This window comes from Hypanus sabinus, chromosome X2 (genome assembly GCF_030144855.1).
Source record: "Hypanus sabinus isolate sHypSab1 chromosome X2, sHypSab1.hap1, whole genome shotgun sequence".
Lineage (NCBI taxonomy): Eukaryota > Metazoa > Chordata > Chondrichthyes > Myliobatiformes > Dasyatidae > Hypanus > Hypanus sabinus.
In genome coordinates this window covers 35,141,212-35,154,824 of record NC_082739.1, presented here as the reverse complement: position 1 = coordinate 35,154,824, position 13,613 = coordinate 35,141,212, and the positions used below count along the sequence as shown (strand labels likewise).

General features: G+C 43.1%; 1 protein-coding gene across 1 annotated transcript in view; it reads right to left on the bottom strand.

Annotated features, from left to right (window-relative positions):
• LOC132385058 (V-set and immunoglobulin domain-containing protein 10-like 2) overlaps positions 1 to 13,239 on the bottom strand; it is a 55,016-nt gene extending 41,777 nt beyond the window's left edge. The window contains exons 1-3 of the mRNA XM_059956759.1: positions 13,165 to 13,239; positions 11,428 to 11,755; positions 5,691 to 5,969 (exon numbers count right to left, since the gene is read on the bottom strand). Coding sequence (XP_059812742.1) covers positions 5,691 to 5,969; positions 11,428 to 11,755; positions 13,165 to 13,239 — 682 coding nt within the window. The remainder of the gene's footprint in view (positions 1 to 5,690; positions 5,970 to 11,427; positions 11,756 to 13,164) is intronic.
• Between the last annotated feature and the right edge of the window lie 374 nt (positions 13,240 to 13,613).

Genomic DNA, 13,613 nt, shown 5'->3' with positions numbered 1-13,613 from the left:
CCATGGCATTCTTAGTGAGCAGAACTCTTGCTACATATTGGTACCAATGACCATAGATAGGAAAGACGATGAGGTCCTGAAGAGAGAATTTAGGGAGCTAGGTAGAAAGCTGAAAATCTGGACCGCAAGGGTAGTAATCTCTAGATTGCTGCCTGTGCCATGCTCTAGTGAGGATGAGAATAGGATGATTTGGCAGATGAATACATGGCTGAGGAACTGGTGCAGGGGGCAGGGGTTCAGATTTCTGGAAATGGGGATCAGTTCTAGGGAAGGTACGACCTGTACAAAAGGGACGGGTTACATCTGAACCCGAGGGGGACCAATATCCTTGCGGACAGGTTTGCTAGAGCTGTTCAGGATAGTTTAAGCTAATTTGGCAGGGAAATAATAACTGGAATGATAGTGCTGAGGCTGGGGTAGTTGGTATACCAGCAGAGGCAATGTGAAGTGAGACTGTGAGGAAGGAGAGGCTGATGATAGGACAAAATTGAAGTCAACAGAATGAGTTGCAATGTAAAGGGTGGACAAAACCAAAAAGGGTGATGAATACAGGACTGAAGGTGGTATATTTGAATGCGTGCAGTATACGAAGTGGGGTAGATGAATTTGTAGCACAGTTGCAGATTGGCATGTATGACATTGTAGGCATCACTGAAACGTTCCTGAAAGAAAGGAGCTGGGAGCTTAACATCCAAGGAAACACACTGTACTGAAATGACAGGCAGGTAGGCAGAGGGGATGGCGTGGCTCTGTTGGTAAAAAAATTAAATCGTTGGAAAGAGGTGACATGGGATTGGAAGGTGTAGAATCCTTGTGGGTAGAGCTAAGAAACTGCAAGGGTAAAAAGACCCTGGTGGAAGTTATATACAGACTTCCAAACAGTAGGCAGAATGTGGGCTAAAAATTTATAACAGGAGATAGAAAAGGCTTGTCAAAAGGGCAACATTACAATAGTCATAGGGGGTTTCAATATGCAGGTACATCGGGAAAATTAGGTTGGTGCTGGATCCCAAGAGGGGGAATTTATAGAATGCCTACAAGATAGCTTTTTAGAGCAGCTCATGGCAGAGCCCACTAGGTGATCGGCTGTTCTGGATTGGGTGTTCTACAATGAAAATAAGTAGTTTGCATCAGTCTTCACTGTGGAAGACACTAGCCGTATGCCAGGAGTTCCAGGTGTCATGGGGCAGAGGTTGTTGAAGTTGCCATTACCAGGGAGAAGGTGCTTGCGAATTTGAAAGGTCTGAAGGTAGATAAGTCACCTGGACCAGATGGTGTACACTCCAGGGTTCTGAAAGAGGTGACTGAAGAGATTGGGGAGGCATTAGTAATGATCTTTCAATAATCAATGGATTCTAGCATGGTTCTAGTGGACTAAAAAGTTGCAAATGTCACTCCATTTTTTAAGAAGGGAGAGGAGCAGAAGAAAGGAGATTACAGGCTAGTTAGTCTGACCTCAGTGTTTGAGAAGATGTTGGAGTCAATTGTTAAGTGTATAGTTTTGTGGTACTTGGAGGCACATGATAAATTGGGCCAAAGTTAGCATGGTTTCCTCAAGAGAAAATCTTGACTGACAAATCTGTTGAAATTCTTTGAAGAAGTAACAAGCAAGGTAGACAAAGGAGAATTGGTGGATGTTGTGTACTTGGATTTTCAGAAGGCCTTTGACAAGGTGCCACACATGAGGCTGTTTAACAAGTTAAGAGCCCATGGAATTACAGGAAAGATACCTGCATGGATAGAAGATTGGCTGATTGGCAGGACGAAAAGAATGGGAATAAAGAGAGCACTTTCTGGTTGGCTGCCAGTGACTAGTGATGTTCCAATAGGGTCTGTATTGGGACCACTTCTTTTCACATTATATGCCAATGATTTGGATGATGGAATTGGTGGCTTTGTGGCAAAGTTTACATTCGATATGAAGATAGTTGGAGGGGCAGGTAGTGTTAAGGAAGAAGAGAGGCTTTGGAAGGACTTGGGCAGATTAGGAGAATGAGCAAAGAAGTGGCAGATGGAATTCAGTGTTGGGAAATGTATGGTCATGCACTTTGGTAAAAAAAAATTAAAAGCATAGACTATTTTCTAAATGGAGAGAAAGTAAAAAAAATCTGAGGTGCAAAGGGACTTCAGAGGCCTCGCGCAGGATTCCCGAAACATTCATTTGCAGGTTGCATCAGTGGTGAGGAAGGCCAAATGCAATGTTAGCATTTATTTCGAGAGGACTAGAATATAAAAGCAATGATATAATGTTGAGGCTTTATAGAGCACTGGTGAGGCCTCACTTGGAGTATTGTGATCAGTTTTGGGCACCTTATCTAAGAAAGGATGAGGTGACATTGGAGAGGGTTCAGAGGAGGTTCACAGAAATGATTCCAGGATAGAGAGGCTTATCATATGACGAGTGCTTGATGGCGCTGGGCCTGAACTCACTGGAACTCAGAAGAATGAGGCAGAATCTCAGTGAAACCTATTGAATGCTAGAAGGCCTCGACAGAGTGGATGCAGAGAGGATGTTTCCTATGGTGGGGGACTCCAAGAGCAAAGGAATAGAGAGACATCCATTTAGAATGGAGATAAAGAGGAATTTCTTTCACCAGAGAGTGGTGAATCTGTGGAATTTGTTGCCACAGGAGGCCATATCATTGGGTATACTTAAGGCAGAAGTTGATAGATTCTTGATTATGAAGGGATACGGACAGAAGGCAGGAGATTGGGACTGAGAGGGAAATGTATCAGCCATGAACAGATGTTCTCAGGGAAATGTATGGAAGAAACGTGGCAAATTTTCAGGGGATATTTGCGTGTTCTGCATAGGTGTGTTCCAATGAGACAGGGAAAGGATGGTAAGGTACAGGAACCATGGTGTACAAAGGCTATTGTAAATCTAGTCAAGAAGAAAAGAAGAGCTTACGAAAGGTTCAAAAAACTAGGTAATGATAGAGATCTAGAAGATTATAAAGCTAGCAGGGAGGAGCTTAAGAAAGAAATTAGGAGAGCCAGAAGGGGCCATGAGAAGGCCTTGGTGGACAGGATTAAGGAAAACCCCAAGGTATTCTACAAGTATGTGAAGAGCAAGAGGATAAGACATGAGAGAATAGGACAAATCAAGTGTGACAGTGGAAAAGGGTGTATGGAACCGGAGGAGATAGCAGAGGTACATAATGAGTACTTTGCTCCTGTATTCACTACAGAAAAGTATCTTGGCGATTGTAGGGATGACTTACAGCAGACTGAAAAGCTTGAGCTGTAGATATTAAGAAAGAGGATGTGCTGGAGCTTTTGGAAAGCATCAAGTTGGAAAAATCACCGAGACTGGACAAGATATACAACAGGCTACTGTGGGAGGTAAGGGAGGAGATTTCTGAGCCTCTTTGTATCATCAATGGGGATGGGAAAGGTTCCAGAGGATTGGACGGTTGTGGATGTTGTTCCCTTATTCAAGAAAGGGAGTAGAGATAGCCCAGGAAATTATAGACCAGTGAGTCTTACTTCAGTGGTTGGTAAGTTGATGGAGAAGATCCTGAGAGGCAGGATTTATGAACATTTGGAGAGGCATTAATATGATTAGGAATAGTCAGTATGGCTTTGTGAAAGGCAGGTCGTGCCTTACGAGCCTGATTGAATTTTTTGAGGATGTGACTAAACACATTGATGAAGGTAGAGCAGTAGATGTAGTGTATATGGATTTCAGCAAGGCATTTGATAAGGTACCCCATGCAAGGCTTATTGAGAAAGTAAGGAGGTATGGGATCCAAGGATACATTGCTTTGTGGATCTAGAACTGGCTTGCCCACAGAAGGCAAAGAGTGGTTGTAGGCAGGTCATGTTCTGCATGGAGGTCGTTGACCAGTGGTGTGTATCAGGGATCTGTACTGGGACCCTTACTCTTTGTGATTTTTATAAATGACCTGGATGAGGAAGTGGAGGGATGGGTTAGTAAATTTGCTGATGACACAAAGGTTGGGGGTGTTGTGGATAGTATGGAGGGCTGTCATAGGTTACAGTGGGACGTCGATAAGATGCAAAACTGGGCTGAGAAGTGGCAGATGGAGTTCAACCCAGATAAGTGTGAGGTGTTTCATTTTGGTAGGATAAATATGATGGCAGAATACAGTATTAACGGTAAGACTCTTGGCAGTGTGGAAGATCAGAGGGATCTTGGGGTCCAAGTCCATAGGACACTCAAAGCTGCTGCACAGGTTGACTTTCTGGTTAAGAAAGCATATGGTGCATTGGCCTTCATCAATCGTGGGATTGAGTTTAGGAGCCGAGAGGTAATGTTGCAGCTATAGACGACCCTGGTCAGACCCCACTTGGAGTACAGTGCTCAGTTCAGGTCGCCTCACTACAGGAAGGATGTAGAAACCATAGAAAGGCTGCAGAGGAGATTTACAAGGATGTTGCCTGGATTGGGGAGCATGCCTTATGAGAATAGGTTGAGTGAACTTGGCCTTTTTTCCTTTGGGGTGATAGAGGATGAGAGGTGACCTGATAGAGGTGTACAAGATGATGAGAGGCATTGATCGTGTGGATAGTCTGAGGCTTTTTCCCAGGGCTGAAATGACTGGCACGAGAAGGCACAGTTTTAAGGTGCTTGGAAGCAGGTACAAAGGAAGATGGCAGGGGTAAGTTTTTTTATGCAGAGAGTGGTGAGTGTGTGGAATGGGCTGCTGGTGATGGTGGTGGAGGTGGATACAATAGGGTCTTTTAAGAGACTCCTGGAGAGGGACATGGAGCTCAGAAAAATAGAGGGCTATGGGTAACCCATGGCTATGGGTAATTTCTGAGGTAAGGACATGTTCGGCACAGCTTTGTGGGCCGAAGGGCCTGTATTGTACTGTAGGTTTTCTATACTTCTATGTTTGTATGATGAAATGACAGAGCAGACTCGATGGGACAAAGGGCCTAATTCTGCTCCTCTATCTTATCTGTGGCAGATAGTGCTATCTAACTGCAAACTGGGGGTGATGTTGGGCTGAAGGTGGTATTGGGCTATTCCAGGTGAGTTCCCCAATCTCACACCTTAGGGTTCTTTTGCGCACTCTGTGAGCTCTTGTTCAGGGCTGAATCAGGACACAGACCCAAGATGAAAATGGCTGGTGTTGCAAGTATCTAAACTGTTAACTAACAATCAAAAGTGCACTAGGGGATTGTTTCTTGGAGGCATTACATCTTTATTCCCATTATCCTATTCCAGCAGTTTTGGTCGATATTACAAAGATGATTAACTTCTAAAAGGTGAATCAGCAATGTCAAGCTTGAAATGTTTCTGTGATCATCCACCTTCCAATAATGAAACTAAGAAAGAAGTATTTACACCGTGTATTTCCCAATACTTTAAGTAAAAGGAGCGAATCTCTAGTAGACCAGCACAGTTCACTACTCTCCCGTCCTGCATTTCACTGCAGTGAACTGTCACCATTGACTTTCCGTTCAAGTATTTTGATTGGGAGCTGTACAGCACCAGCTAAGCTGTATATAGCCCATGCATAATGGTCAAAAACAATGAAAAAAGAAGAAAACCAACAGGAGCTGGATGATTAATGGGAAGAATAGAGTGCTCAGTGGGAACCAATCACATTGTATATTAGAGTGAGATTTTCCCCAAAATTGGAATCACTCTGCTTCCAGCACAGCCAGAAACTCTTCACTTGTACCGCATAAGTTTCCAAGTACTTATGGGGACTCACAGATCACGTCGAGCCAGACCCGGTTGCTGGTGACTTCATTCACTTCGTTCCTAGCGGTGCAGGTGTACCAGCCAGTGTGGTTCCTGTTTACTGAGGTGAGGTTGAGCTGGCTGCTGGTTGTCTCGGAGATGTTGACAGGGCTCCTGGACGGAGTTTCCTGCCTGTTCCAGATGTACTCCAAGGGCCCGGTCCCATTCTCTACAGAGCACACTATTGAAACTGTGGACCCTTCAACAGGTGCCGAGGTGCTCATCTGAATGGATGGGTTGGTAATTGGAACTGTGAAGTAAAAGGAGCATGGTTATCTCCAACAAAATATACTGAATGTTTTCACCTCTATTTAACAAACCCTCCTTGTGACATGTTGCAGTGACACTAGGATGGTTTGTTTTCTTTTTGTACCGTCTCAATGTTTGATGTCCAGAACGGTTTGCCTGCATGGCATGCAACCAAAAGCTTTTCACTGTATCTCAGTACATGTGTCAATAATAAACCAGTCATTGCAACAGGGAGCCATTCAGCCAGTCTTACAACAGCTACCCAGCCTAATGCCACCAGCTCCATAGCTCTGCAGTACATGGTTCCTCAGGTATATGTCCGACGTTTCTTAAACAGAACGCTGCTGGAACTCAGCGGGCCAAGCAGCATCTGTGGAAGTGAAAGGTGATGTCGACATTCGGGACCTGGTGATCAGACCCAGCAGTCTCGACCCAAAACATAGTCTTACACCTCTCTTCTCTATATCTGCTGATCTTCCTGCACTCTGTTTCTACTCTACATTCCAGCATCTGAAATATTTTTGTCACAGCAGCATAAATGTTGTGAGAGATTTTGTTTCCACCATCTTTTTAGACAGTAAGCTCCAGACTCCCCTCACTCTCTAAGTGAAAAGATATTTCTTCAATCCCCTCACCGTCCTCTGTTTGTTCCACCAATTTATTCTTTTCCATGGTCTTTAACCTTTCACCTAAAGGAAATATCTCCTTCCTACATGCTCCACCCTCAGCTCCTCATATAATAATTTTAGTTAAATGAGTTAAAAGTCTTTTCAGCTTCTTTGTTGTAAAGAAAACAACCCTGCCCTGTCTGATTTTCCCTCATAGATAAAAATGGCAAAATCCTCATAGATCTCCTCTGCACCCTTCCAAATGGCTCCCTTTAATATGATGAATGGATTGTATGACATACTCAGGATGTGATTAAAAGCTCATAATTTCACTGCTGTTCTATTTTATGCTTCATTTATTAAGAAGGAATGAAAGTTTGGCGATATGGATGGAAAGCCAATGAAAGATCAGTGCAGTCATCTATGTGTGGAGACATAAGGGATGGGTGAGATCTTTAAAGAACTCTTTTGTCTGTAGTTACTGTAGAGATCATAGAAGCTTGGGAATTCAGGGAAGAAAGTAGCAATGTGGATACATTCCTGGGGCCCCAGAAGATATGGAACATTTATAGGAAGGCAAGGAAAAAAATTGCTTGCCTCCTGCAGAGTATCTTTATTAGTTATGAGTGAAGCACTGGAAGACTGAAGGGCTGCAAGGACAAACCAGGGAACTTCAGGCTAGTGAGCCTAACATCAGTGGTGTGAAAGTTACTGCAGGGGATTCTAACAGACAGGATCTATCTGCCTTTGGAAAGGGATAGGCAGCATGGCTTTGTACGTGGGAAATCAGGTCTCACTAATTCAAGTTTTTTGAATAGGTGACCTAGATAACTGATGAAGACAGGGTGGTATATGTTGTCTACACGGACTTCAATCAGAATCAGAATTGGGTTTAATATCACTGGCATATGTCGTGAAATTTGTTGTTATGTGGCATCAATATATTGCTATACATTGTAATAAAAACTGTGAATTAGGGTGAGAAATAAAGTAACTAACTATGTGACAATAAAAGCACAACAACATCTCTTCCACCCCAGGCAACTGAAGAAGTTTGGCACGGGCCCCCAAGTCCTCATGACCTTCTACAGAGGCCCCACTGAGAGCATCCTGACTGGCTGTATCACCGTCTGGTACGGGAACTGCACCAACCTTGATCACTCGGCACTGCAGAGAGTGGTACGGAAAGCCTAGCGCATCTGTGGATGTGAACTTCCCTTCACTGAGGACATTTTCAGCTGCATAAAGAAGGCCTGGAAGATCATCGGGGACACTAGTCACCCCAAATATAAACTGTCCCAGCTGCTTCCGCCTGGCAAACAGTACCACAGCATTAAGGCCAGGACCAACAGGCTCCGGGACAGCTTCTTTCTACAAGCCATTAGAATCAAAAATTCACGTCTGTACATAGTGACGCTGTCATAACGCAAAAATCTGTACTCCCTCACACTGTAGGATGAATGTAAAATTTAAATAAATAAATAAATAATGGTTAAAGTAAATAAGTAGTGTGAATAAAGTTGTGATTTAGTGTTCATGGGTTCAGTGTCCATTCAGAATGCAGATGCCAGAGGGGAAGAAGCTGTTCCTGAATCACTGAGAGTGTGCCTTTGTTAAGGCCCTTCATGGGGATATTGGTCTGAAAGGTTAGATCCATGGGATTCAGGAAGAGCTAGTTAATTAGATACAAAATTGTTTTAGTGGTACAAGTCAAAGGGTGATAGCGAAGGGCTGTGACCAGTGGTGAGTTGCAAGGATCAGTGCTGGGTCCCCTGATGTTTGACACCGACGAGGGGTGATTGATAAGTTCATGGCCTAAGGTAGAAGGAGTCCATTTTAGAAAACCTAGCACATTTATTTTTCAACACAGTCCCCTCCTACATTTACACACTTAGTCCAGCGGTCGTGGAGCATACGGATCTTGGACCTCCAGAAAGTGTCCACAGCAGGGGTAATTGATAAGTTCATGGCCTAAGGTGGAAGGAGATGAGTTATATAGCTCTTTTTACATGCACATGCAGGTCAACTCTGAGTGATTATGCAGAAAGTTTGAAGTTAATAACTCATCTCCTTCTACCTTAGGCCACAAACTTATCAATCACCCCTCGCATGCTAATGAATTGGATCAGAATTCCTAAGTTTACAAATAGCACCAAAATTATGATACAGTGGGTATTGAAGGTTATGTAAGACTACAATAGAATCTAGGTCAACTGAGAAATGAGGCATTGGGATGGCTAATGGAATTGAACTTCACAGGGTGCTGGAGAGTGTTGTCAACCAGAGGGAACTAAGGGTAGAATTACATTGTTTATTGAAAGTGCTGACACAATTAGACATTGTGGTGAAGAAGGCTTTTGACACACTCGCCTTCAATGGTCAGGGCATTGAGTACATGAGTTGGGATATCATGTCACAGCGGTAAAGATGTTTGTGAGATGTCATTTGGAATATTGCGCATTTTTGGTTGCCTAGCTATAGGGAGCAAGAAAGGTGCAGAAAAGATCCACAAGGGTTTTGCAGGGATTGGGTTGGACTTGTAAGGAGAGAATAGATGTTTTCTCTGCTACGTAGGAGCTGAAGGATAATGGAAAAGAGGTAAATAAAATCATGAGGAGGACAGATAAGGTGAATGGTCACAGTATTTCTCCCCAGAGCAGCAAAATCTAAAACTGAGGTGAGAGGGGAAAGTTTTAAACAGGACAGAGGGGCAGGTTTTTCACATAGACAGTGAGTTTATGGAATAAGCTGCCAGAGAAAGTGGTAGAAGCAGACATCAATTATGGTATATAAAAGATATTTAGACAGGCGCATGGATAGGAACTGTTTAGAATGATACGGGCCAAATTTAGGCAAACGGGGTTAGCTCAGATAGGCACTGTGGTTGATAGGCACAATTAGGGCCAAACGACTGGTTTCCATGCTGGATAAGTCCAAGATTCCCTAACTCCACAAGTTTTTCCTTAATAGTGCCAAATTATTGAGTGACACCGAAGCAAGTGGAGATTATTCCATCATGCTCGTGACTTGTATGTTTTAAATAGTAAAAAGGCTGTCAGGAAGTGAATTACTTTCAGGATAGCCAGCTCCAAACTTGTTTTATGTGAACTATGACCTCCCCGCTCCCTGGATGTTGATGGTAGAGAGCCCCAGTGATGACAATGACAATGGCTGTCAATTTGTACATTCCAGGTGCAAATTGGGACCCTGAAGAAACCAGGTCTACAAGCGCTCATTGAATAAGCTGCAGCTGATGTTTACAAAACAACTTAATGTGGAGCCAGGGGAAGGCAAGGCTTGTCCATATTAAATGGCTTGCTCCAACCAGCCTGGATTTGCCAACATCCACCACTCCAGTCACATCTCCTCCCCTCCCCTGATCTCATCTGTCATCCCTGGCCAGTTGGTGAGATCGGGTGTCTGACTGATGCCTGCATTGACTGGTGTTGAGGCCTAGAACAGAAAATATTGTTCATAGACTGTCAACATTTCAAATAGCTAGCAGGTCAGGAAGCACCTGTGGGGCAAAACAGTTAATATTTCAGGTTGATGACCTTACGTCAGAACTGAGCCTGATCTACTGAGTATCTCCAGCATTTTAGCCCTCCACAGGTGCTACCTGGCCTGCCAGCTACTTGCAACGTCAACAGGCTATCGGGAATATTTTCTGCTCTGCTCCTATGCTGTAGTGCTCCATGACTCTATAAAAGATTCCGTGGCCGAATCGTGTATTAGGATAAGTAGGAATCGTGTATTAGATAAGCTACCTGTAGCTGGAAAATAGTCCTCCATTCCTCTCTCATCAGTGTACCTATTCAAACTTCTTTAAAATGTTACAACTGAACCCACATCTAACACATCTGCTGACAGCTCAATCCACACTCACACCACCCTCAGAGTCAAATTGATACCCTCAGTTCCCTTAACTATTGCACCCTTCACCCTAAACCTATGACTTTTAATTCTAGTCTCACCTAATCTGAGGGGAAACGTCTATCTGCATTAACCTTATCTATGCCCTCAGAAATACAGAATTACTTCTAAAATACATCTATAAGACCACTCCTCATTCTTCTGCACTCCAGGGAATAAAGTCTAAACTGATTCAACCTTTCCCTGTAACTCAGGTCTTGAAGTCCCAGTAGCATCCCTGTAAATTTTCTCTGCACTCTTTCAAGCTTATTGATACGTAGGTGACCAAAAGTACATACAATACTCTAAATTTGGCCTCACCAAAGTCTTAAACAACTTCAACATAACATCCCTACTCCTGTACACCATGCCCTGATTTATGAAGTCCAATGTGCCAAAGTTGTTTCTTCAGATTTTGTTACTTCAGAAGGCCAATGTTGTTATTTTAGAGTTCCCATGTTACCAGTTTTTATTTGCTTTTAGCATGCAGTATTGCTCCTCTGATCTAGGGCAATTCCACTGGCCACCACACAGATCATGACTAGATTTAGACACGAATGAAAATAGTATAATATTCCTGTTGAAGGCATCTAAATCACTGTCAGAGAGAATTACTGATAAGCTATCTTTTCAAAATGTTGCAAATGGTGTCATGATGATTCCCATTTTGTGCCATGTCTAACATTTTAACATTTAAGAAAACCTTGGACAGGTACATGGATGAGAGGTATATGGAGGGATATGGGCCAGGTGCAGGTCAGTGGGACTAGGCAGAAAAATGGTTCGGCACAGCCAAGAAGGGTTTCTGTGCTGTAATGTTCTATGGTTCTAATCCAGATATTTGGGTCCTGTTTAGAAAAGCACACCGAATCAATGCCAGTCATGCACACTGCACTGGACTTGAATTACACAACCCACAGATTAAAATCTCAGACTCACCAAGAACGTACAAATCCACAAAGACGTACACGAGTTTTGCTCCATCGTTGGTGTCGTATAAGCTCTGACATGTGAAGCGGCCCTCAGCTGCCAGCTGAAGATTGTCTATGACCAATGACGCACTGTCGGAGAGAACTTTCACCTCACCGAACATGGAAGCCATTCTTTGCAGTTTGGCACCCATCCCGTAATCGTACAGCACCGCTCGAATACCACTGGACCCGGGTCTCGTGAAGCCCCAGATGTAAATGGTGGGCAGGGACTGGCCACATTCCAACACCACAGATCGACCTATGACCCCTTTTATTTGGGTCTCAATGTATGTGACCTCCTCTGGATCCAAGATCACCAACCCTGAATTGAACAGGGAACAAGATAAGTAAGTGCATAAGTGCAATCAGAGAAGTAAGGGAGCAGCATCAGTTGAGAGAGAAATGGGTAGCATTTCCACTTGTTAATCTTCCAACAGAAATGGAAAATGCTGGAGATGTCACAGCTTTTAAACAGCAGATCTAGAAGAGATGGTGCTATAAGACCAGATAAAGGAAGTCAGGTAAAGGAAGTAGCAATAGGTGGAAGTGATGCTACAACAGAGGGTTGGCGGCATGGAAAATCTATGAAAGAGGAGATGGTTATCCTGGCCTGAGAATGTGGTGGAAACAGGGCGCATTGGTGAGGAGGGATACCACTTCATCAAGCACTTGACACCACATTTCAAGCTCAAGCCCAGGCCTCCACTAGTGCTACATGTGGCCATCTTCCATCGTTGGAAAATGGGAGCCGTACTTAAGATGAAATGTTTAACTCAATGCAATGTATCAAGCAGAAGGAAGAAATTTAACATTTAACCTTACATAACAGCTAACATTTTCAGTCAGAATTGTATTTATATAGCATTGCATCTCAGTGAGCATATTTTCTTCACTTTGAACTGTTAATTGGCAAGTATAACCATTTTTATTGTATTGGTGAACACACTATTCACTGTCAGCAAGATCCTGCAGACACATGGTGAGCAGCCTACCCATGCTGATTGGTTTATTTGAGGAATGACAACAGTCCAGCTCTTTTAGGAAACTCACCACGCTTCTTCATGTATCATCATGGGATCTTTTACATCCAGTTAAACACGATTAATATCCATGCACCCACACCAATGCAATATTCCCTCTGTATTAGGTTGCTAACTTAGATTATGCTCAAAGAAAATGGCTTCAACCCATAACCTCCAGAAGGACTTTTGTATCAAATTTACAAAGTCCCACTACTACAAATCTTTATCCTGAAACGCTGTTTGTGAGTTCTGGTGATATTCATCAGCAGGCGGTTCAACTGTCGTAATTGGGAGGGTGAGTGGTGCTCGGGGTGGGGTGATAGCTGCCAGGTGGGCGGTAACACTGGGATTGACCCTGGACTTTGCTGCACAAAGTTCCTCTTGAAAGACAATATACATCATGACAACAATAAACAAGCTTCCTCCCCCTGCCTTGTCTGCAAAAACTCAGGGTGCTTACCACCTTCAACACTCAAGCAAACTTGACAGCGCTGTAAAAGCCTAATTCTAAATGTACATGGCCATGAATTATAATATAGAATTGATGAGATTGGAATATCTTGTTATTGTTCCATGTGAACCTCCTCCCATCTGATTCAGTCTCACATAATAAACAAACCATCAATGGTTAATACTTAAAAATAATTATCCAGCCTCCCTTCAAACAATGTATTTGACTCAACCTCTCCTGTAGTAGCCAGTTCCACATTTTCCACCTTTATGATAATTTGGCACCATTTTTTGAAAACCTGTTGCATTCAATTTTCTAGTGGAAGAGAAATAATTTCACCTCTAGTCTAGATACTTTTGGTCCAGTCTCCTTCATGCAATGTCCTTACAGCAAGAAACATGGGCTAGAATCCAGTCATGAAAAAAATTCCCAGGAGTGAGAACTACAGTTTAACCCAAAGTACCAGACAGTCTTCAAGAAGCAGGCAGTTTGGAATGAACATTACCAACTGCAGATTGAAAAGAAGCAATACAAATGAAAGGTCTTCCTCCTTGATGTTAAAGCACGTTTTATAACCATGGACTTTTGAATTGTTAAGAACACAAAGGACATACTCTCAATCCTTACCTAGAGACAACGGAGACAGAATCCAGAGAAACTTTAACAGGATTTGGGAATGCC